At 44.9% G+C, this 26617-nt stretch overlaps 1 protein-coding gene across 1 annotated transcript in view; it reads right to left on the bottom strand.

Moving 5' to 3' along the window:
- The window catches only part of LOC116941187 (SH3 domain-binding protein 2-like), a 47761-nt gene that overhangs the window by 16697 nt on the left and 4447 nt on the right, over positions 1–26617 (bottom strand). The window contains exons 2-8 of the mRNA XM_032951939.2: positions 14005–14141; positions 12967–13069; positions 9181–9298; positions 6979–7049; positions 5693–5799; positions 1465–1503; positions 620–685 (exon numbers count right to left, since the gene is read on the bottom strand). Of these exons, the coding sequence (XP_032807830.2) occupies positions 620–685; positions 1465–1503; positions 5693–5799; positions 6979–7049; positions 9181–9298; positions 12967–13069; positions 14005–14141 (641 nt within the window). The remainder of the gene's footprint in view (positions 1–619; positions 686–1464; positions 1504–5692; positions 5800–6978; positions 7050–9180; positions 9299–12966; positions 13070–14004; positions 14142–26617) is intronic.

Raw genomic sequence — 26617 nt, 5'->3', positions numbered from 1 at the left:
TACAGTACGTGGCTTAAGAGACCGTGGTATGGTGGTAATCCGTGGGCCCAAGTCACGTTCTGTACAGCCCATTTGCCAAACCACTGCTGGATGAAGTCGTCCTCATGTTGCGTCAATCGTGGGGTTGTTCAGCCATACTTCACCGCACTGCATAGCGTGGGTTTGTGAAGGTGGGGACCCAGGACCGTTTCAGATGCCACTCGCCACTGACTGACTTTCGCCATGACTGGGAATCAAACTCAGGTCACTGGGTTCAATTACGCAGTGGGCAGTTGTGAGGGAAATGCTTCCGTTGTTTTTTTTTGTACGACATCAGCCACAGGTGAATACTAAAATTGCGAGATGTTACCGATTCTACGCGCAATCCGCCACTTTTTGGTGCAACGGTCGCCAAAACGGCTGCACGAATCGGGCCCTGGATGTTCACTCGAGAGGGATGTAGAGGGGATGAGTCATTCCACCGCACCTCTGATTAGCACGGTTGGCTACGTACGGTGCGAAAGAAATACACCGCACGTACAAACATACCAGAAGGCTCCCCAAAGAGTTCACGAAAACCAAAGGTGTTGAGAACCCCTGTCACAGACAATGCGAACGAGTCCACTCCTGGAGCTGGTACCTTGAGCTGAGCAGCAGCAGCACCAGCATGTGCCATTGGAGGCATGGCTTGCGTCGTGTGCCACGTCTGAAAAATATATGAATTGATTTTCGTTTATATTTGTATGACCACAGTAATTAATGATTGATTAACCTTTGTACAACCATCAAACTATGTAAGGCGAGCTCCTCCATGCAATGCCTCTTTATCACAAAGTAGTGTTTCTATTAAGCGTTGAATTTCCTTGCACGTTAGTACAATGATGAAAATAACACAGTCGTTACTAGGAATGCTAAAAATAAAGTGATGCATGTCCTGTGTATGATAACCAACACATTTATCTCCATATATAAAAGGCAAAGTTGTGAATGTGTCTGTTCAAAATGTTTAGCGTACTTCCCGACATGCAACTCGAAATTTGCCATGTGGGTACTTTCCTGAGTGTACACCATGCAAAAATTATAAAAATACAGGGTTTTTTTAGGGGGGGAGCTCAATAATGCATATATTTTCTGCACGGCAAGTGAGCTGACGTCAAATCTGTCACGTGACCCGCGCATGTGGAAGCGTAACGCATTGTAGTGTAGTGGTTAGCGCGCCGCGCTACGAACCCGGCGACCCGAGTTCGATTCCCGCTCACGGCCACCACCGGTGACGATTATTTTAACCGGTCCTGGGCCTCCCCTTGGTCGACTCAGCCTCAAACGAGTAACTGCTGTGGTGTGTGAACATCGCCACTGGGGAGACAAAGGCGGCCGGGCGTGGTTGCTCCAAGTCCTGGGCGAAGCCGGGTAGTACAGCTAGTTATCTAGAAAATGCCCCGCGGAAATGATTTGCATTTCAGTGAACACTTGCATATCTCTCACCTTCAGAATCATCATCCGGTTCTTCAAAATCCCCATTATCTACATTCCAGATACAAGGGATAGCATCCGAGGGCGAGCGTCACGTACACTATTGTGTTTAAATATGAGTGTGCGAGTCCTTTCAAGTGTGTATTGGGCCCTGGTCAGCGCGTCTGTGACTGCAAAGGCACCAAGCACAATCTACGTACAGCCTTGGCTTCTTGTTCGCTTAGGTTTGTTGTCCTTTGCCCGCACCTCCGATTAGCACGGTTGGCTACGTACGGTGCGAAAGAAGTTCAACGTACAACACTGTACATACGTACGTAAGGCCCTTGATCAGATCGTAAATCTTCCTTCAAAAAATATCCTGAAACTGTGAATAACCCAAATAATAATAGATATTCGTTGTAATTTATATGAATACGTGAATCCTCCCACTGGTCTTCGTAACCTAATTGGTTCACAGTGACGAAATCACATTTATCCCTCTATTTAAGACCGAAACGGGAGGAATTCTCCACAACCCTGGCTGTCGCCTAATGATGCTGGTTGTAATAACCAGCGCAACATCACAATTACTCGAATTGTAAATGTTGTGGGTTTACTCTCCAACACACCGGTATGCCGAACTCGTAACAAATTGACATGCTTTGTTTACACGTCACATTTATATTTACGCGATCTAACCAAAAAAAAACCTCTATGGATAATAATGGTCGCGAAAGCCGACATGTGAATCTCTCTCTTGTGTTCTGACTGAACTGATCTAGCCACGTCTCTGTATCGGCCAGCCAATAGAAGACCAAGACATTGGTTTCATCACTACACAGTATATATACTCAATAGTTACATATTCTTTGTGTTAATTATTAACCACTATTTAACTTTTTGATTTAAAGCTTTCGTGACTACAGTAATTCATATTCTTAGCTCTTTCGGTAAAGTCACGTTGAAGGGAAGCAATAAAATATATATAAAACAATAAAATTCTCACGACGTTTCGACCATAACACAAACGGTCATCATCAGGTGTGAAAACCAACGGCAAGAAAATTTGAAAGAAGTGGCGGTTCGCATTTATTGATTTATTTTTAAACGGTGTTCGTATTTATTCATTTTTAAAACGTTAGCACCGCGGAAAGCGATTTGGCAGTTTGTTTATAAGGAAGAGTCCATCTATGTTCGTAAAAGAGGAGGGGGGAGACGAAAAAATTAATGTATGCTGTCTGAAAGCCACCGTAAGCTTGAACAATCAATTAAGACCTGAATTAAGACCTGAATTGATTGTTCAAGAATTAAGACCTGAATTAAGACCTGAATTGATTGTTCAAGCTTACGGTGGCTTTTAGACAGCATACATTAATATTTTCGTCTCCCCCCTCCTCTTTTACGAACATAGATGGACTCTTCCTTATAAACAAACTGCCAAATCGCTTTCCGCGGTGCTAACGTTTTAAAAATAAATAAGTACGAACACCGTTTAAAAATAAATCAATAAATGCGGACCGCCATTTCTTTCACATTTTCTTGCCGTTGGTTTTCACACCTGATGATGACCGTTTGTGTTATGGTCGAAACGTCGTGAGAATTTTATTGTTTTATATATATTTTATTGCTTCCCTTCAACGTGACTTTACCAAAAGACTTAAGAATATACTATTTAACTATTAACTATTTTTTTCTTAACCAGGTAAAGCCCACTGAGCTATAGAACTCTTTTTCAGAAGCGACCTGGCCACAAATGATAGCTCAAAAAGTGGCTTATCACAAAGAAATGTATAGCAGCAAAATACTCTAAACGCGTTATGTTGATTCTAAATGTGGAGGGAAAAACCAGAGGACCCGGAGAAAAATCCACGCCACCATGGGGAGAGAGGGACAAGCAAACTCCAAATATAGAGGCGCCAAGGGTCAGGATCAAATCCATGACCTCCTGCATACCAGGCGAGGTAGTTAACATCTCGCCACCATGGCCATGACAAAGGAATCACATCTAAACCATTAATTTTGTCTATATATACCCTATAAAATAACATTATTTTGAGGTAACTCGACCCCTGCTATAAAGGAATGTGTTTACTCACTACGATTCACACACGCGGTCCCCTAGCGACGTCATCCTATTTCCATTCCTGGAAAAAAAAACTCTCTCTGTGACGTTTCCTGGCGGCAAAGTTGAGCACGTAGATGCGGCAGTAGTTTTCATCATCGAGTCTTTGTTTTTATGCCATGGAGGACAGCTTGGAGGAACCTTCTATGCTGTCTCCGAAATTCAATGGCAAGGCAATCTTTATCTTTGCTTTTCCGATTCTCGATCTACTAATTATCCTCAACACTCTCAGTGCATTTAACCGAATGTGGTTAATTATTCTACGGGTCGATGGCTGCACAACCACTCCTGGGGCAGCTCATCCCTGGTTGTGGTTTGGGAGACTCTCTCCATTCACAGGAGGTTATGCTCAACAAATACGCAAACCTGGTACTGGGAATCAAAGATCACATGTCCATGTTCTCCTTCTATAATGTTAACGAGAGTTGAGGTACAAGTTACACGTAGTTTGTAAGTGAGAAGTGTTTGTAAATGATTAGCGCGCCATGTTGACAAGATGTTAGCTCCCTTGCCTGGTATACAGGAGGTTGTGGGTTCGATCCCGACCCTGACGCCTGCTTATATTTGGAGATGGCATGGTTTTCCCTATGGTCAAGTGGCTTTTTCTCCAGGTCCTCCGATTTTTCCCTCCACATTTAGAGTCAACATGCATTTAGAGTATTTGGCTGCTATAAATTTCCACGTGATAAGCCACTTCGTTGAGCTTATCATTTGTGGCTAGGTCGCTTCTGAAAAAGAGCTGTATAGAACAGTGGGCCTTAGCTCATGAAACAAATAAAAATAGCTCCTCGTTTAGTTTACAAACGATTAATGCTCTCTTCTCCGCAATGCACAGTTACCACCCAACATTGAGCAGCTCTCATGACCCTCGAATCAAGGATTCATCGCCATCATCGTTATAATTGTAAATGTTGTGGGTTTACTCTCCAACACACCGGTGTGCTGAACTAGTAACTAACTAACAAACACAGATACAATTTCAACCGAGAAGATGGATTCTAGCTTAGCAATCATTGGAAGGATTTTATAAACCATTTCGGGTCTTAATTGATTGATCACGCTTAAGGTGGTTTTCAGACTGCATCCAATATTTTTCGTCTCCCCCCCCTCCTCTTTTCCGAACATAGATGGACTCGTCCATCTGAACAAACTGTCAAATCGCTCTCCGTGGTGCTAACGTTAAAAAACACAGCCACTTTTTGTCAAATTTTTCTTGTGGTTTTCATACCTGATGATGATTGCTTGTGTTGCAGTCGAAACGTCGTGAGAATTTTATTGTTTTATATTTTTATTATTTTATTGTTTCCCTTCTACGTGACTTTACCGAAAGAACCAAGAATATATAATTGGCATGTATTGTTTACGTAACAAACCTTACTAATTGGCTGTCGGGTGGCAACGGGCTTAACAACACATTTATATTTACAGGATCTAACCCAAAGACCAATATTCTGGATCGTTATTATAATTATGCTTGTCGTCGTGAGCTCTCTGGCGCTTCCTGTAGTGGAGACCCTTCCACCAGCAGTGGCGTGAGCATTAACTGTAACCACAGGGCTGCCCCTGTGCAGTTTAGTCGGTTCACTTTGTTAAAAACCAAGGTGGCGACTCGGGATTTGATTCTCATTCGCAAGAGTGACCAGAGTCACCAAAATGGCAAAAGCGTATAGCTGCTTGTTTTCTTGGAACGCACAAGCGCTCAGCGTTAATTTAATTTAGAGAGCACCGCTGTTTTTAAAGACACTGTACTCACCGCAGATAACCGTAGCGACACGACCTCAATCTATAATAGCTGGTGCCAAACTGCCACACGCCCTCCCGTATGGCCTTGTGGGAGCCTTCGTATCGATAAAGTTATTTTATTTTTTTCTTTCGGTTCCATTTCGATGATGCAAACGTATGTCATCGGAACAGAATCGGAAGAAAAACGTATGACGTATATGTGCATACGTGCAAGCGGTTCAGCGTTACGTGTACGTTATTGGAACAGGTAAGGGTCTATTGACCAAATATATATATCAAAGCAACAGAAAAACAAATATAAATGTCAGCAAGTGTGTTGAGTGAGTGTGGGAGTGTAAATGTGTGCTTGACTGACTGGTGCGTGAGTGTGGGAGTGTAAATGTGTGCTTGACTGACTGGTGCCAAGGAGCTGCAGGCCACCGTCCCTGCTCAGGCTGATGGCAACAGGCCGCTCCACAGACCCGTAGAAACTGTCCACCTCACTCGGGCTGTCAGGCCGACTGCTACACAACACGAAGAACACAATGGGCGACCGTCAGAGTCGTTCTGGTCTCCTCTATTTCACAATAAATCGCGACGGAATATTTTCATTTTTAATTCGTCCTGTAAGTGCACCTGTCCGCTAAGCGGCGGGCAGCTCTTGACGATAACCTTTTAAGGAATTACGATTCGATCAGTAGTGAAGACTGAATCTGGTTCCCAACAGGTTCGTGCGATTGTTGAGATGATGGAACCAGACATCGTTTCTTGGCTTGTAAATATCCACAAATTGGCACAATTCAGTGTCGGCCTGTGATTCAAGCAGCAATTATTTTTTTCTTTCAATTTTTAAACCTTAACTGTTTTTTTCCTCATCTGTTCTATCTCATGTGCAGAGTTTTGTTCATCCAATTAGCCTAAATAGGAACATTTCGAAATACGATTTGAATTAATCGTAATTGATTGATTCTCACTTGCACAATTTAACGTGTTCATAGGCGAGCATCAGATTAGATTTTTATGACAGAATCTATCCGTTGTCATTGCATGGCGAATGTTGTTCTTGGGGGCAGCCAATCAATGCCGCGTGCCACCCAGTGATGACTCCTGGAATCCCCACGAGAATCCCGGTATTTTGAATGAAGATGCGGGGATCGCCAGTGAAATGGATGAGGCATGTATTTTTGCATCGTCTTCCACTTGTCGTGCTTTTTGAGCGTTGATGTTAGCTGGGTAACGTGATGGGAAACACTCTTGAACCCTAAAAACATTGTGGACCAAGAGTACAGCTTCTCCGTAATCCATACCAACAGCATTCCATCTGTGGTACAAAAAAAAGGTTGGCACTCTATAAATGTATGGACTTCTTTTCTCTTCATCGCACTGAGACTAACTATGCCCCTCAGTGTACTCCTCAGTCGCACCTCGCCACCTCGGCCCATTTCATGCCCTTGCTCTGCCAGTCCTCTACCACGTCCACAGTGGGTTATACAATAGGATGTGAAATCTCGTCTGCCACCCTTCCACGCACATATAAAACACATAGGAATATATGTTTCACGTACTTTTTTTTTTACAGATGTCTCCAAAAATAATGCGAGTTGATCAAGGAAATGCAACATTATAGATATTTTCTATTTGTCGTCTCAGCGATGGTCTGTGTGTAACTGTAAATGTATCTCTTACGTGTCTGTGTGGTATACCTGCTGCTCTTATAGAACTCGGTGATGATACACTGCTCCTTAATTTCATTCCTGATGGCTCCCATCCACTTCTGCAGAAAGAGAGAGGATCGATGAGGTGAAGGAGTGAGAGTATGTGCACGAGACGCGTGATGATTGTGGGAATTGATTTTTGTGCTTGGTTGTCCTTCCCCGCACCTCCGACGAGCACGGATGGCTACGTACGGCGAGAAAGAAGTTCAACGTACACACTGTACATACAGTGGAGATAATGCACAGCAGCGGTCATCAGCCCTGGACAGAAACAGCTTCGACGTCGCACTCCGATGTGTTTTCGCCGTTTGTACCGCGTGCCGTCTGGAATGTTGTCCGATGGGTCACGCTCTGTGCGGGCAGCTTCTTCTGGGAAGTGAAGAAGCTCCCGGGTACGAGGAGTGAACCGTTCGGAGGTCGTGCCGCACGGCACGCGGCATAACATGAAGATACAGTGGAGAGCTACGCAGCAGCACGGCCGTGAACACCGGCGCAGTCGTATAACTTAACGAGTGTTGTTCTCCTCGTGGTTGACCAATTGGCACAACTGTGTATTTAAAAAAAAGACTCGTGACCGTCTGGCAATAAGTTAAGTAACGTGTCAAAACTTACGCAAACGTGTGTACACTTGAACAGTGCCTGTTCCTTGTCGTGGAACGGATCAGTAACGTGAACTCAAACACGGAACAAAGCTGAGAAGTACGCAGAAAAAAACGTGGAGACATCGCATGCTAAGAATTACATTGAGGAGGCAGAAAGAGGGACACGTGCATCGGAGAGCGAACACACACATTGGAGGAGACATCTTATTGGGTGTTATGAAAGAGTAAGAGGGCTTGGGCAGGACTCATCGCGAGAGGGGGGTGATTGCCGATGGATTAAACTGGTGATACGACTGGAAGCCCGAGAAGATAACAGCAGAGGTCGAATGACCTCTGCTGGTTGGGATCGTACGCAGAAGTTAGATGGATTCCATCATCGCAGAATCATGAGATTAACTATTTTATTTTATCAAACGAAACCAAACTATTTTTATTTTACCAGGTAAGGCCCAATGAGTTTTAATAGCAAATTGTCTGAAGCGACCTGGCCACAAATGATAGGTAAACGAAGTGGCTTATTATTTCGTGGACCTTTATCGCAGCCAAATACTCTAAACGCACGTGGTTTATAAATGTCGAGGGAAGTAGAGGACCTGGAGAAATATGCACGCGACCACGGGGAGAGAGAGAGACATGCAAACTCTAAGTATACAGTATTCAGGGTTGGGATCGAACTAACGATCTCCTGTACACCAGGTGACGTAGTTACGATTTCGTCACCTTGGTGGAGGCCTTTGTCCATAAGTGGACAAATGACAGTGATCTTAAACGACTTCAAATATGTAAATATTATACCTCATATTTCTACCTGATATCCCTACCATCACGGTAAAAAAAACATTTCCCAAAAAAAATCACGCAATGAACATACACGAATAAATCACAATTAACAAACATGATTTCATAACATAAGCATATAAGCAGCTGCATCAGTTGATTAAAACTGAACACAACCCATCCCATTACCTAATTTTGTAAATGTATGTCCATATTTAATATTATCTCTGGGATGTTTTGCGTGTCCCTGTAGCAATGGTTAAAGGTGCAGTCCTGCAATTGCTTGATGACACCACTGCTGGCAAGAAGGGACTCACGCACGAGAAGGGAGCTCTCGAGACGCTGTCCCCAATGTGATGCTGTGCTTTGCTGTCACTTTGCTGACCCAGCTCAGCCTTTGCAAAATAAACTCTCGTCTGCCTTCTTATCCTGTTACATAATCAGAACTGAACTCCACGAGTGAGAAAACAGATGAGCTGACGATACGTCTACTTCCCATAAATGTCTCTCCACGTAAAATAAAATAAAAATAAAAAATTTCACAGTGCATCAGCCTCAGGGTCTTCCAGAAGCGCAATAATCTCAGCGGCAGTGATTCAATACGAGCAAACTCTCGACTGGGCTGATGAGTTGCGTAAAAATACTTAGATAATTTTCAATTTACAGGGAAATACAGATATATATTATGGATGGATATAGTCCACTTATCTATTTTATTTATATTCTCCACATAATTGCAAGTGCTTATTGTGCAACACCGGTGAGAGAGAGAGAGACGGACGAGGGAAGACAGGGTAAGGCCGTCCCCCACCTTGCGTTCCTCTTCATTCGCTGCCGAGAAGTACCACTTGCGTCGATTCTTGCACATGTGCATCAACTTGAAAGGATAGATGGCGTGGGAGCCAAACTCCTCTGGAGCGCGGAGGACTCTGCCACATGCGCACGCACCGGACCAAAAAATGAGACACAATTCACAGACACAATTGCAACAAATGTGTATTCGTTGTTTGTAGACGCCGCACGAATTCCTCTGCCTCTCCGCTGCACAACTTGAGCCATTGTTGAGGCCGTACTGTGCCAACCCGGAACGGCTGGCTCAGGAGGTGCCCAGGTTGGTTTTCCACTGCAGAAGGAGAGCCGTGCCGCTGGCGTCACTCACAATGAATGGAGCAGAAGACGCGTGTCTGTGACGCGGTGGATCTTACCAATCTTACCTATTACAGAAAATCTACCACTCAGTACCTCCACCCTCCCACGCACATTCCCCCCCACCCACCCACGCCCTGCACCCCCAAACTGCACAGCCCCCAAGGCCCCCCCCCCCATCCTACAAGATGCATTCTGATTGGCTGCACCCCAAGTGGCGGCCAGCACGTGGGAGGGAGAAGGGTCGTTTGTGGCAATGTGCAGCAATCATTAAGACTGTCATAGCCCTCTGATGTCTCATGCAATGGGCCATGTAATTTTTTTATTGTAACTAACATGAGCCCGGCACAAAGCACAAGTCCCCAGGGCTCAGTGCTCCTAGGGTTTAAAGTAAGGAGGAAAAATTGGGCTCACTGCCCCACCCAGGTGGCCACCGTGAGCAGCAGCATGAGAGTTTATATGGGAGGGAAAAATGGGGAGGGGATAATAAAAGTAAGGGGATAAAGGGAACAGGAGAGGCGGGGGCAATGGGCAATGGCATTTGCCCTACCTCTGACCCTGCCTTGCCAGATTTATATATATTCTCGTAAGGCTACCAATATCCAGGTATGGCTCCGACTTGTCACGGTAACTTGCCAGCAGACAAAAAAACACCCGCACCTTAAGGTCCATGTGGTGGTTCGGCACTAATGTGCCAGTGGAAAAGTTGCATTCGAACACTATTGACGGAAAAATAATACAGTAATTTGCTGCCTGTGCAACAGGCAGGTGGGATAAGAGTGAGATCCAGGGCAATACCTAGGTTAATTCAGAAAACACACGCAAAAACATTGTAATGTTATAAGATGAACCCCACGCTCGAATCAGCTGATTTAAACCGACTAACAACACGTGATGGGAATCCTAAATAGTTGAGGCAGTGGCACAAAATAACGTTAAAGAGTGTAGCCCGATAGAAGTGGACTACAGGGCCTGGGTTTATAATCGGACAGAATTGTGGGAGGGTGGGGTGCATCCGGGGGCTCTGATGCCGTGTGGGTGGCCACTGCACAAGAAGCTGTGAGAAAGCTGAGCTGGACGGGTTTTGGAAAAGGTTATCAGATTGCGGATTGTTAAGCCTGAAACCCAACCACCCGATGCGGTCAAGAAATGTACAGTGTAATGCAATATTATTTAAGAATTCCTAATACCATGTCTGGATCAATGCTCCAACACCACATTCGTGGTGTTTACATTTAAATTTATATTTACTCATATATCTACCAAAAAATGTAAATAGCAATATAAAGAGCCACAAACCAATAATATAATTTTAGTGTTTCAATATGGGGCAACTCGGTTTGCACGGTGACGCGCCTGGGCCCTTCTCAGTCTCCTCCGCCTCGTTGCAAGGGGGAACATTTATTTTTATTAACATGTTTTATTGCCCCTTCTTTGGTTCTTTCGGTAAAGTCACGTAGAATGAGAATAAAATAATAAATTGACTTTACCGAAAGAACCAAAGAAGATTAATCATTGCAGTCACGAAAGCTTTAAATCGAAATGTTTTATTGCCATTAAAGATCCCAGAAGACAGTGTGGATTTCAAAAATAAGGGGAGAAAAAAGACAGCAGATGATATGTAACGAGACAGGAACAATGCACCCTCAAGATTAGCGATCAAACAGGGGCGTCTGGGCTCGCTGCCCGACCGTGATAGGGGTGACGATCGGGAGTGGTGCATTTCAGGGGGACGAAGATGGAAGAAGGGGCAGGTGGGGGCGGAGGAGGAACAATGTAAACAAACAAAACCAGAAATAAAATAACATAAATGCGATGTCCATGTCTTTCTTGTTTTCTCCAAAGAGCAACGGTTACCACGTGTAAACGAAGATGGAGTAGGTATCCAGAGTCTGTCCCTTCTCCCCAGACCCCCCATTTTTCCCAACCACGTCTCCTTTGATTTCAGACCTTTGTGTTCCATGGATAGTGAAAATGAATTACTCAGCGGGTTCCTAAACGCAACGCGCCAACGGTGTCGACATCTACATTGAGTTCCATCACAGTTAAATTTCGATTTAAAGCTTTCGTGACTGCAATGATTCATCTTCTTTGGTTCTTTCGGTAAAGTCACGTAGAATGAGAATAAAATAATAAATTGATAAAATAAAATAACACAATAATATTCTCACGACGTTTCGGCCACAACACAAGCGGCCTTCATCAGGTGAAGGGACGAGACTGTCTGGTAGGACAGCGCTGTCCTGCTGTCCTACCAGACAGTCTCGTCCCTTCACCTGATGAAGGCCGCTTGTGTTGTGGCCGAAACGTCGTGAGAATATTATTGTGTTATTTTATTTTATCAATTTATTATTTTATTCTCATTCTACGTGACTTTACCGAAAGAACCAAAGAAGAGCTTCCATCACAGTTCTTCTAAATGTGTCAATTACACCAAATAATGTGCCAAATTATTGTAAAGTTGCTAATGTGTCTTCTACATGAAGGCTGTAAACAAACCAAATGATGAGACCAGCATCAGTCATGTGCATTTTGTTAAAACTGCTGGAAAATCTAAGAAAAAACAATTTGTTCCTCATATGGGGGCAATATTAAACGTATACTCAAAACAACCAGTTTTGGGGCGGAGACACAATACAAAATATCGACCACTATGGAAATTATCAATCATCGCTCTGGCTTTTTATATGCAAAGCTAATATAGCTCTCTCATATGTGTGTCTGCTTCAGTTTAGACAGCCGTACAGCAACTAGCCGAAAACATAGAGTCGTAAAGACAAGATATTTTGAGCCGTCTAATTTGATTTATGAAAGAAAACCTTTGCCATGGTAGATCATCAGATTCTGATCCTCAAGTCTAGAAAACCATGGCATCAACTCTTGTGTCACATGTCATGATGAGTACTGCAAGATCCGACCGTGCCCGTCTAGTGCTCGCTAAGCTACATTGGCTTCCGGTTATTGAACGAACACATTATAAGGTCGCACTCATTACACACAAAGTGCTTGCCACAAATGAACCACACACTGCGGTCATCCTCACAGCGGCTTTTGGCTAGGCATCGAACAAAGACGGTCACTGCATCGCGCGTTTTCAGGTGCACTTCTGCGGCCGTCTGGAACACTCTTCCTTCCGATATTAGGAAGCCACTGGGACTATGCACTTTTAAATCATCTAGATTGAAAACTAATTTCTTTAAAACTGATTTTGGTGTTTAGTTTGTTTTTCTTCCCCCGCACCTCCGATTAGCACGGTTGACTAAATATGGTGCAAAAGAAGTTCAACATACACATGCACAAAACCGTTCTGATACTGCCAACGAAATTAAGGCTCGGCCATGGTAGGCCATTCATCCATGTTCCAACGAGCTCCAACCCCGCTTAAGTTCTAAAATACAACACAACCAAGGTGAGGGTGATATGGTTAGGTATGATGCAGAGAAACACGTACCTGTTGTACCCTCGCAGGGAGAAGGCACCCTGCGGGTAGACGGACGAGCAAGACTTGTAGTAGTAAATGCAGCCACGGTACAGAACCGTGAATCTCAGTTGCCCTGCATTAGGGGGAAAAGATCATGCTGGTTAATTTGATTCCACCTCGGTTATATTGATGGCTCTTATATGGCGTTAACAAACGTCTTGTGGTGAAAAGTGTTTTCTGCATCTGTGAGCTCAATTGGCTTTGTGTGTCACAGAAGGAACTCAGATCTCAAAATTTGTTTAGGAAATTGTCTCATTTTGGCAGTGGTGTAGAGTGAATTCGAGCGAGTCTGACTAATACTGGAGAAGATGAATGTGGGTTATGCTTCCTGTAAGTAGAGAAAGGGTGAGGTGTGGTGGTGAAGATGACCAGTCTGAGTGCCTCTGCTTTACCCAAGACAAAACGATGCACAATTGAAAAAAGCAATGCATATATTAAAAATTGTATCTTCAGTGGCATTCAAAGCACACAACATCCTACTCAGTGCAGTGTTCCTACCCGTCCCATCCTTTAAACCTATGGCCCAGGTGATTACGAAAGTACTTCTGGTGGAGTCGGTAGAGATATGGCACGACCCTCGCTATGTAACGAGGGATTTTATTGCATTCAATTTGCAATACTGTCTTCCACGCATAATTTCACATACAGTTCCAGATTATAAGGTATAGTTTTAATAAGAACAAACAAATGCATTTGTTTGGAAAGTCAAAAAATAAAACGAGAGATATTTTCATTCAAGCTTTGAATGCCTTACTACAAAAATTGTTTTTCACTTAACATGTTTATTATATTCCTGCAGCTTCTGCAAAAGATATACACATCCCCTTTGCATGTTCTAATCCAGCAAAACGCTGCCGCTTGCTTGTAACGTGCGCCTACGGGGAGACGAAGCGAGCGTGGAAAAAAAATTGCGGAACAGGAAATTTCACTCTGAAGTGACCACGGCGTAACGAGGAATAGTGATGGGCGGGCGTATATGGGGGGGTGGGGGTCAGGGATGCGGCGTACATCGGTTGAGGGTGAGAGAAGATTCGGCCTTCTTGTGAAGGTATCCGAACGTGGTGGCGTCCCCCGGCATCGTGAGCAGGTGCTGCGCGCTGATGTGGCGCAGCGGGATGGGCCACTCAGCCCGATTGGAAGCCATGCTGTTGGAAATACACAAAAGACAAACGTCACCGGTATAGACGCTTTAACAAGACTGTTGGGGACAAGTGCTGTTAGCGAGCCACCTATGAAGGCCGGTACGACACACGAGCAGAGTGGGTGGCTAGCACCACGCCCGGCCGCCTTTGTCTCCCTAGTGGCAATGTTTACACACCGTACTGGCTACTCATTTGAGGCTGCGTCGACCTAGGAAAAGCCCAAGAACGGTTCAGATAATCGTCACTGGTGTTGACCGTGAGCGGGAATCGAACTCTGGTGCCTGGGTTTGTAGTGCAGCGCGCTAACCGCTACACTACACAGACACAAACAGACCACATTTACTTAATATAAATAATAACAATATAAATCTTTATCTATCCAGAAATTTTAAGATGGGTCCTGCTTTGGGATTTAATTTTAAGATGTTTTCAGCCAATTAATGAACGTTTATTTAGCCCGCCTATATTTTTGGCATACGGACTTGAAATACCTAAAAACTATATTTTTATTTTACAAGATAAGGCCCACTGAGGTATACAGCTCTTTTTTAGAAGCGACCTGGTCACCAATGATATCTCAACGAAGTGGCTTATCGTGTGGAAATGTATAGCAGCCAAATACTCTAAACGCGTGTTTCTAAATGTGGAAGGAAAAACCAGAAGACGTGGAGAAAAATCCACACACCATGGGGAGACATGCAAACTCCAAATATACAGGTATCAGGGACGGGATCAAACCGATGACCTCCTGCATACCAGGTGAGGGAGTTAACATCTCGCCAACGTGGCACCCCAGTAAATATAATGGTAATGCACATGCACATATATTGATATGTTTTGCCTATGTTTACCTGCCCATCTCTTCTCGATACTGAATGTTTAGATTAAATTAATTAATTTTGGATACAAATGAAGTGCAAATAAAAATGGCCAATGGTGTGCTCAACCAACAGACAGGGTCACCAAGGATCTCCAAATAACAAAATCGAATAAAATGTTTTTACATTAAGGAAGAGGCACGTGAGATATAATGTGGCCCTACATTTGCCTTAAGGACCGCATCGCCTATTGTTACGATTTGGCTCATAAACCTCCACCGGAGGGTTCCTATAATATAGTGCAACAAGTACTGTATTTCCCATCACTCCACGTGTGAGTACATACGTATGCACCTCCGATTAGCACGGTCCCGCACTTCCAATTAGCACGAGCGGCTACATACGGTGCGAAATAACTTCAACATACATACATGCTCATTAATATAGCTGTCCACGTCATGGTTTTCCCAAATTACTCTCTTTGAAGCTCGAAATTAGAAAAAAATCACAGTTAGCTTATTTTACTCACCCTCATCCCTAAATGTGACCACATCATCCCATGACTCGAATCCCATCACTGGCTCCCAAACCAATCCTGCACCAACTTTCAGATCATTTTCACTGTTTTCAAGATCGGCCCCATAGACTCACCCCAACAAGCCAAGGCCTCTTGGTCGACAATAATTTCGGCGGCCTACAGTCGCCTTAATCTAGCTCCTGTGGAGGGCTTCTCAACGCTTCACACCTCGCCCGTGACCCCCACTGATGTCCTCTTCTTCTCCTCCTCCAAAATGAGTGCAGATACTACTGACTCTATTGTGTATAGGGTGTGTAGATATATATGCCTACAAAATAAATACAATTAATTTGGGGGGGGGGTGTGACATTTTATATATTTTGGGAGGGGGGTCAACAATTTTTGGAGACCTTTTGGATCAACTTTTTACCCGCACAACTGGGGGGGAGGTCCTCTATAACTCTGTGATTAAAGCATTCTGACAGGGTCTTACCATTTAGTTGATAAACGGACAAATGGAACGACAGTCTTTTATAATAGAAAGCCCCCAGTCAACCTTCGTTCAGGGAATGGTCTGGAATTCCTTTCACCTGCTGTCGATTCACTGCCCCTGCTCAAGTCTAAGCTCTATACCTATGTCTTGTGGTCTGCATGTGACTGACTGTCCCTTCTCGTTGGTGCATGTTGTTAGTGAGATGTTTGGTGTTCCGGATGACCTGAAGTTTAGTAGTTGGGAGGTTTGAGAAAATCACAGAGGCAAAACAGCCACGGGTTTAGGGAGCCAAGTATTAGCAGATGCCAGAGATGTTAAGGCGAAGTGAGGAAAACCTGCAGTCAAGAGATGTGGGGAAAGAGAGTGCGGGATCAGTGACAAAATTAAGGTTTCAAAAAAAATTGTATTTTGGCTGCGTTTGTCAGGAAATGTGTGGGGGGAATCAATACCAAGGGATTTGGTTCTGCCAATGAAGAGGACTGTCTTTAGGGACAATCAGTTGGATAAAATAGCTGTTAATACGGGTTGAGACAGAATCGACGCAGGTTGAGCGGGTAGGCAGTGAGTGAGCTGTGGTTGGAATCACAACGACGGTTGAGCTAAATGGGAGGTAAAGGTTGGAAATGAGGTTAGAACTGTGGGTGGCACCATCATTTTGTAAATATTGGAGCTAAACTGGCTCCTCGGGGGAGGGGAGAGGGAATGCGGGCAGCCAGAGGGCCGGCAATTGGTGACGTAATTCTCCTCAGTGCTGTTCAGTAGGGAAAACGCATCTTCTACAAGTATGTACCGTATGTTGAATGGTACCTATACACAGAGGCATTGCGTGGAAGGAGCAGAACGGGCAGCTGCATTTAACATGTGCACAACACAAGTTCTGTGCTCGAGGTCACGTCACTTTTTTATGGAATCATATAAAACCTAGCTTGTTATGGCAGAGTCTATCCTTCTTGTGTCAAGTGAAGCCTACCCTGGCAGTGTTGGAGCTCCAAGGGGCAACACTACTCAACGGCGCATTGCATTTTAATGTAGACTTAGATGCTACTTTTGGGGGTGTTTTCACTCTTTGTGTATTGTCGGGGGCCACACTAAAGGCCACCAGGGGCCACCAGTGGCCCGTGGGCCTTGCAATGAAGAACACTGAAGTAGGGACTCATTCCTTTTTGCAGATAATCCCCTTGCACCTCACCATCTCCATACTGTGAAATGGCGGCCATGGTTTATTCCTCCACAGCTATCACACTTCCGGCACACACTTCATCAGTATCCTCTTCCCAACATCCTCTTCCCTCGCTTCCAAATGAGGCCTTCCAAAACCCGGGAACTGGTCACGCACAGCTGGAATCCAGAACCATTGAAGGCGATGGTTGGTGGATGACACAAATTTGTGAAGCTCCACTCTGGGCTTGTCAGGCACTGTATGACCGAACAACAAGTCGATTACATTTCCATCCGTAAGTGGAATGAGCGTCACTCCCTTCACACGCGTAGGTTTCCACAGGTACTCTGGTTTCGTCCCACGTGTATAAATACTCATTGATGGAGTTGAACTGACATCTGACTGTAGACCGGGTGTGGCTGCCTTCCCACTTGTCTGCGGTTTACCTCACCTCTGAATCACTCTCTTGAGCGTAAACAAAAACTGTTGAGTTACAAATTCTAAGTTTACGACTCTTCCCGGCTTTCCACAATTAGCCACCTCATGAAGTGACACCCTTATTAGTCAGTTTAACACGTAGGCGTTCACGACCAATATCATCCATAATATATTTACGTGATCTAACCCCAAAAAAACCTGTATATTTATGCGATCTAACCAAAAACCTTATATTATGGGCCTTTATTGGTCCTCCAAAGCCTCATTCTCCCTCACAAAAATTGAAGCGTGAAAATGCTTCCTTGTTCAACCAAGCCAGCAAGGTTGACTACATACGGTGTGAAAGAAGTTAAACAAACATACACATACATACGGTTAGTGGATGACACAAAAACAGTGGCTCTGCTCCCAGCGGTGGATTTTTATCGTGCCTCTGGCCGGGGGTATTTAACGCGTAGAACAACCAATGGTATCGCACCTCCGATGAGCACGGTTGGCTACGAACCACGCGATGTGAACTCATGGCCATTCGTGTTTGAGTCAGGCCCTGTAACCATCTTACCCATCACACTCGGCACCACCACATTAACTCCCCCGCCGAAATTCTTCTTTATCTGGGGATTTTGATGATTGCAGCGATACTAGCCTTGATTGTCTGCCTGTGTAGATGGCTCTGCTCAAATGCGTCACACGAGGAGGCGCAGTGTCTATACATGTGTAGTGACATTGCGGATGTCACTGTGCAATGCCGGCTCTAGAGAGGCACGGTGTGCGATGTATTGACATTGCGGGCACCACGTGTATGTGAGTGCAGTACCGGCCCTAGAGGAGCTCGGTGAGCGCTGACTGACAGTGCTGGATGGCACCACGCTCTGCGTGCAGTGCCGACCCCTACAGGATGGGGTGTCAGGGTGCTGGCCAAGGGAATGGGGTTACTATAGGCCATGGCACTCTGGTTGACCCTAGAGGACACGTGACCGGTAAAGTCTACACAGGGGCCCCAGGTGGGGGCTAGGGGTGGTCACGTGTCAGGGCCGAGATCCTGCTCAAGGGTTCGAGAAGGTGGTCGTGGCTAAGGGCGGCGCCAGCCCCGCCACAGAGGATATAAGCCGGCTGCTATTGTTCATCCTGAAGAATCTACATTCTACGTCCTACAATAGTCACCAACACGTGGACCTGGACCCGGGCCAGGGTCCGGTCCGTCGAAGCTACTCCTAGGCCTCGGCAAGGTAAGGTAATTTACCCTTTTTACCCGGTAAAAGGGTAAAAGCTAAAGGTGTCGACATGCCAAGGGGTAAGGTAAAGGGTAGGGTAAAGGTAGCTCGGAAGAATTACCCAGTAGGGTAAAGGTAGCACAAAGTATTACCCGGTAAATATGGTACCTTGTTTACCGCTAAAAGCTCCGTGGCGCAGTCCGTGGCCTCCATTTAATAAGTAATATTTTTTTTAAAACTTTTTTAATAGGTAATATTTAAAAAATACTTTTTTTAAAACACGCTTTAATCAAATGTACCGTACGAGTAATGGCAGAACTCCACGACTCCAGGAAGTGGCCCCGAAGCTTGCCATAACGTAAGGGACTGTGGTGATTTACAGCCAATATCAGTTGACCGTGGACAATTAGACCCAAGCCGAAAGATAACATATAAAAAAGATTGCTTAAAAATATATTTTTTATTTTTAATGATAGAATATAGTATTGTCATCAGTATGACATACATATACCAAGTTTGCAGTCAATACGACATTGGGAAGTGGGTTAAAATTTAGTTACAAGATTTGAGGATACGACAGCAGACAGAGTTGAGGATACAACAGAGTGAGTTAAATAAAAGCGTGTAAAAACACGCTTTTATGAAATGTACTGTACGAGTAATGGCAGAACTCCACGACTCCAAGAAGTGGCCCGAAAGCTTGCCAGTACGTAAGGGACTGTGGTGATTTACAGCCAACGTCAGTTGACCGTGGACAATTAGACCCAAGCTGAAATATAACATATAAAAAAGAATGTTTAAAAATATATGTTTTTATGATAGAATATAGTATTGTCATCAGTATGACATAAGTATACCAAGTTTGCAGTCGATACCACATTGGGAAGTGGGTTAAAATGTAGTTACAAGATTTGAGGATACAACGACAACAAGCGTGTAAAATTGGAATAATCGAGAGTATTCTATATGAATAAAGTGCTCTACCTAGCATTTACCGTTATAAACTTTTTCATGTGTAGTACCCCAGTAATTACCCTGTAATCGGGTAATTTGTATGGGGTAAGGGTAAAAGGTAGGGTAAAGGTAGGCTCGTTGTTACTACCTTGTACCTTACCTTGCCGAGGCCTAGCTACTCCCAGTGTAATTAGTGCAGTTAGCCTGGTGGTCCACCACAATAAGGTTGTTATCTTGTTAAGGGGTTGTACCCCGTGTGCTGGTTTTAATAAATGTGTTGCCTCCAAGAAGTACGTCTGCGACTCAGTTAAACTCACTACACATGTGTAGAGTTCAACTCACTACACACGTGTAGTGGAGTAACACGCGTGGGGGTTTGCAAGCGGTGTGCACGCATGTGCGAGTAACGGACAGTGAGGTCGCATCGGGGCGAACAGGTGCGGCGAGAGAGAGCAACGGAAAGGGGACGGCCAATTAAGATGCATAGCAGTGATTGGCTGGCTGCAAATGCAGGTGGCCAATTAAGATGCATAGCAGTGATTGGCTGGCTGCAAATGCAGGCGGCCAATTAAGATTCATCGCGGTGATTGGCTGGCTGCAAATGCAGGCGCGGAACAGGCGCCCGGCTGACGGGAGATTGAGGCGATAGCGGCGAAAACCACGGGGTGTGAGGCGATGAGGAGTTAATAAGGAGTTAATAAGGAGGGGGATATAAACGAGAGCATGGGAGAGAGAGTTGAGTTTGTCAGAGTGATGACAAGAGGAAAGACGAGAGAAGTCCAAGGCCCTGCTCTCCACAGCTCGCCCTCTCCAGCGGTGATGGCTGAACCCCCACTAGAGGCAAGGGCGAGGTTGGAGAGACGAGGGTAGAGAAGCTAGCAGTAGAGAAGCTAGCAGTAGAGAGTCTAGCAGTAGAGAAGCTAGCAGTAGAGAAGCTAGCGGGATCCTAAGCGTGAATGTGCGAAGCTAGCAGTAGAGAAGCTAGCAGAGAGTATAGCGGAAGGCTAGCAGTAGAGAAGCTAGTAGAGTTTACGGTGGGAAGCTATCAGTGTGTAATGGTAGGCCAGCAGCGGGGCGAGAGGAGCGTGGCAGGCAAGTTAGCAGTAGAGAGGCTAGGAGAGGGAGAGTAAGAGCAGGCTAGCAGTAGAGAGGCTAGGAGAGTGAGTGAGAAAGCAGGCTAGCAGTAGAGAGGCTAGAGGAGAGAGAGAGCAGGCTAGCAATAGAGAGGCTAGGAGAGAGAGAGCAGGCTAGCAGTAGAGAGGCTAGGAGAGTGAGAGTGAGAGCAGGCTAGCAGTAGAGAGGCTAGGAGAGTGAGAGAGCGGAACAAGCAGCGTAAGCGGGAAAATCACGACGGAGTTATGTTCAATAAAAGTGACACAGGAGAAGAATAAGTTGTCCGCATGAAATAAAAACACTACACATGCAATGACAGCCTGTTCGATCGTACTCTCATTATTAAAGCAACAAATACCGAACAGAAGCATTGCAGACAGATTCAATGTGTAGAGGCGTTAACTACGCGCTGTTGCGTAACCTGCAATGCCACCAGGGCAGTGCAGAATTACCCCTGGGTACAACGGTTGGGGTCAGTCGAGGTGAAACGGATCGTAGCCAGGGTTTGGTACGAACCAATCAGACGGTTCCACGTTAGAATGTATGATTGGTTCTACCTGGCCACGAAGGAGTATAAGACGGATGACCCAACGGACCTCGGGGAGTTCTCTCCCTACAAGAAGACAGAAGACTGGGCTGGAGCATAGCTAGGACCCTGGACCAGCCTTCCAGCCCTTCTAAGGGCTAAGGCTCGCCATACCCAGTGGTCAGGACCCACCGGGCCAGCGGTGGGTCAGATAGCCTCCCCTAGGTCCTAGCCGGAGGACTAGGATAGCGGTAGACGTGTGAGTCCCGCCAAGTCCGGAGGCTGTACCTCCTTAGGTATCAAGAAGGTTAGCGGTAGACGTGTGAGTCCCGCCAAGTCCGTAGGCTGTGCCTCCCTAGGGTATCGGGTGAGGGGACCGTATATCCCTCTGTGTGTGTTAAGCATTGTATAAGGAAATAATACATTAAACAGAGTGTGCCTCCTAAGAAGTCTGCTCGTCCTTGCAACACTACAAATGTAAAGAACTGTAAAATCTGGTACAGTCATATTTGTTTACTTGATAATCATCAATGATTCAACCCCAACCCTGGGTGGAATGTATTGTGGCATAAGATTTCCAAAATGGAAACTTTACACAACCCCCATTATTCTGACAATGCTTAGAGCCCATGCTGCCTCTGCTGCAACAGCAGCCAGTCCCATGGCAGAGATGAGTCGTGGGAAGTCTGCCAGGGTCGTGGTGCCACGATGTTGTGCCCACCGACAATGCCCGTGGTTAGGGATGACACATTTACACCCACACATCCCAATGTCTACACAGTATGCAGAGACACATTTACACCCACACATCCCGATGCCGACACAATATTCAGAGACACATTTACACCCAGACATCCCAATGCCTACACAATATGCAGAGACACATTTACACCCACACATCCCGATGCCTACACAATATTCAGAGACACATTTACACCCACACAGCCCGATGCCTACACAGTATGCAGAGACACATTTACACCCACACAGCCCGATGCCTACACAATATTCAGAGACACATTTACATCCACACATCCCAATGCCGACACAATATTCAGAGACACATTTACACCCACACATCCCGGTGCCGACACAATATTCAGAGACACATTTACATCCACACATCTCAATACCTACACAATATTCCGAGACACATTTACACCCACACATCCCGATGCCGACAATATTCAGAGACACATTTACACCCACACATCCCAATGCCGACACAATGTTCAGAGACACCAGCCCACCACCCGTACTTTGTAGACTGTTGGGGCAAGTGCTGTTAGTGAACACCTATGACGGCCGGCACAGTACACGAGAGGGTGTTTGGGCAGCACCACGCCCGACCGCCTTTATCTCCCCAGTGGCGATGTTGACGCACCACACAAGGAACTCGATTGGGGCTGAGTCGACCTAGGGGAGACCCAGGACCGGTTCAGATAATTATATTTAATTATGACGATTATAATCGTCACCGGTGTTGGCCGTGACCAGGAAAGTTCGAAGCACAGCGCGCTGACAGCTGCATGACTCACCGCTCCCCACGCGCGGTGTTCAGCACGCACGCACACACACGCACACACGCGCACACACACGCACGCACACACACGCACGCACACGCGCGCGCGTTTCCAAAATAAACTTGAGCTGTGCCGTGACCGTCACGATTCATCCTCATGACGACATCACTGAAGACGAACTTGATTTCTTTTAGCGATGTTTTCATGAACGAAGTTTCAACCTCGTGCTGAACAATCTCGCAGCAGCACTCTGAACTTGGGTCGGGATGATACATACACACCGACATATCCCGGGCAGCAGCACTTTGAACGTGCTGACATTCAACACTGTGGATGATCTAAAAACACTTTTTAATTTGGATTGCTCCACAGATGCAGGTGGAGCTACGTTTTAAACTCCTCACTGCAGACAAGATGAGCGCATTGGCCTGCCATGTGCGGTTGTGATGCACCATGGTACGTCACTGTTACAATTACACGTTTTGCAAAAAAATTTATTGATTCAATTGTTGCATTGCTCCATAGGTGCTTGCTTCATAAAAAAAACTGCAGGCATTGTACATTCTACATGCTCTTAAATTAAAGTCGGGGCGACCATCATCTGCAGCATGTGTATAAAGTCCACACAACGGAGTGAAAGAGCCATTTAAGCGTTATGCTTCACGGAGTCTCCAGACTCTTTCCTTAGGAGGGTTCTGCAACGGGAAGGTTGGTCAATTCCAGTATTGGGTTGTCACGTGTGAGGAAACTGGACCACAGGAAATAATAAGCAACGCTCTGTCCAGACGGGTTCGTGAACACCACTTGCGAGCCATCTCCCAGCCACAGCCCAACAGTGGAAGTTGAGAGCTTCAAAAATATCGACACGATCCCAACGAAACCCTCACTCCAAAGTGCTGGATCACAGGCATGCGTCACCAAAGAACTAGACAGTATTGTGATAGAATATTGAGTGGTGGGGGTTTGTGCGTCCTTTAGTCTCTGTAACGACTAATACTAAACAATGTTCCATGAACGATACCATTGATTTGGGGCGGCCAGGTGACTCACGTGGCAGAGCGCTGAGCTAACACTGCCGAGCACCTGGGTTCGAATTTGTAAAACTGTCCATGGTTAAAGCAGGTTCTCAAGTTTTAGCGAGGCGATGATGGCCTCAAATTTGGTCACCAACGACTGCACGTAACATGATTTTACAATTGGTCCTGGACTTCATTTGACTAAATTCAGGCTAAGGATTTCCAAATATGTGTTTTACTGCCATGCGTCGAACGTGTGGATAAGAGGTCACTCGGGTTTTCAGATATAGTTACAGGATATCTATTTCCGTGGGCCGTTCTCTTACAAACGGGAGATGAACAGCTCCGATAATGCTGAATCGATTATTTGTCGAGCGATATAATTTTTCACGAGCACAATTGAGATTAATATTTGGGAGGTAATACATCTTTTTTAAAGAATAGATTTGTGAAGTAAACGCTGACTCCTGCAACTTAATAGATGCAAATACTTAATAGAAAAACGTAGTTTATTTGCAAATCAAATCGTGGTTTCTCCAGCCTCCATTGATTCCAATACAAAATAAATTATAATAAAAACTCTTCATAATAATTAGTTTCGACATGTACGGCATTAATCTTCAGGAAAACATGAAACTTGCCGTGGCATCTGGAAGACTACAATAAGCGTATGAGTCCGCACGTATGTAGTATATACAGTATGTTGAACTTCTTTCGCACCGTACGTAGCCAACTGTGCTAATCGGAGGTGTGGGGGAAGGACAACAAACTAAACGCAAAAAGCAGTTATAAAAAAAGCTTACACATAATATCGACATCGTAAAGGTGATACACATCTAAAATTATCTTTTTTACTTTAAATTTCCCTCACTTATTACCCCGTTTTGCTAAATTACATTTCCTAGTATCCTTCCTAACAAACATTTTGCAATGTAATTTTGCCTTATTATACCATTGGGCATTACGCTTCAATAAGGCACGTAATTTATGGCAGTATTTATGTATCTGCTAAAGCCAACTGGAATACTTGGAATATTCATTTTATACATTTATATTAATTATGATACCATAACTTTACGCATTAAGCTATCAGGCATAGTGAATAATGTGTCAAATCCTCCCTATGCTATATAAACACGTTAACAATATTATGAAACAAAATCCAATCCATACTCTTTGGGTCTTTCGGTAAAGTCACGTAGATAGAAAAATAATAAATAAAAATCACGACGTTTCGACCGTAACACATCGAAACGTCGTGATTTTTATTACTATTTTTCTACCTACGTGACTTTACCGAAAGACCCAAAGAGTATGGATTCCTGCAGTCACGAAAGCTTTAAGTCAAAATCCAATCCAGATATTACTACATGTATTTGAATTACTGACTAATCCAATTTCAATTCGGATCACATGATTGAATGAGTTTATGGCCATCTGATCATAGAAACCAATCTGCTTTTTGGTAACAAAGAATTAATCGGGTAAATTCCAAACTGCAGCGATGGTAAGCTCCTCTTGCCCCGTAACGAATGTTCATCTTACCGCGATAAAATCTAATTTAGCTCCTCCCCGCTGGAAAAATAATTATTACGTTTTATTTAGCATCATTCATGCAAATTCTACTTCACAACTGCTGATGATCCACGGACTTGCTGGAATACAGCTAAGCGGTGAGCTGGCGCCAACAATTCCCCAAGCTCCGCAGTCCTCCATATATGTTATGATATCTTCAGACAATTTATGAATATATACGTGTGGGAGGAAACCGGAGCACTCAAGAGAAAAGCCCCACAGGTGTGAGGGGGCAACACTGTATCCCATGCAGAAGGAACATATGATATAAGTGCTCAATTTTCTGCACCGCCTTCTCTTGGCAAGCTATGGCACCTCGTCGCCCACGGACGTTCCTCAACGTCTGTGTGATCCACCCACGCCGGATTACAGCCGTGTGCCACCAAATGTTGAAGTGACATCCAAAATGCTATCTGCTGTTTCACACGGTTAGGGGGGTGGGGGGGTCTGAGGTGAGACCGTCAACTCGTTACACTTGAGAGACTGGTCAAATAACAAACCTCTGGACTCTAACCCAGGACCTCAATAGTGTACGCTTAGTGTTCTGAAACGTGATCGCTTGCCCCCCCTCCCCCGAACGAACCGACCACAGCCGGGAGAAGTTCTGCACTGTGTATATATGTTGCACTTCTTTCGCACCGTACGTAGCCAACCGTGCTAGTCGGAGGTGCGGGACATTAGTGATAAACTGCTGCAGAAGTTTGCCCCGTGCATAATTTTAAAAAATCCATTTGTGAACAAATGAGAAATATTGAGATTTGGCAATGTCTTCATCTGTCAATATTTATATTCCCCCTCCATTGAAACTCTTCCATATTTTTCATCTCGATATTTGACAATTGTTGCAAACGCAATGGTCAAACGTCATACGACGCAGCGAGATACTCTCCTCAATCAAACCCCTGACACGGATATACAGCATCATGCCTATCCTCAGGCTCTTCTCTTGCCTTCCATTCGCATTTCGGAAAATATTAATGTTTTTTTTTATATCACCGACTTCTAAATCCATTTTGCCGTTGCTTTTACTCACATTGTTGAAACGACTATTCAATGCCACGCCACCCGTGTCGCTGACTGCATTCCAGAAAAACACGACCTTCTTACTCAACCTCCCATCAAACTAAATGTTC

The sequence above is a fragment of the Petromyzon marinus genome, chromosome 11 (assembly GCF_048934315.1).
Source record: "Petromyzon marinus isolate PM22_M1 ecotype Great Lakes invasive population chromosome 11, UKy_Petmar_22M1.pri1.0, whole genome shotgun sequence".
NCBI classification, from domain to species: domain Eukaryota; kingdom Metazoa; phylum Chordata; class Hyperoartia; order Petromyzontiformes; family Petromyzontidae; genus Petromyzon; species Petromyzon marinus.
Note: the sequence above shows the minus strand (reverse complement) of the source record. Positions and strands in the feature narration are given on the sequence as shown.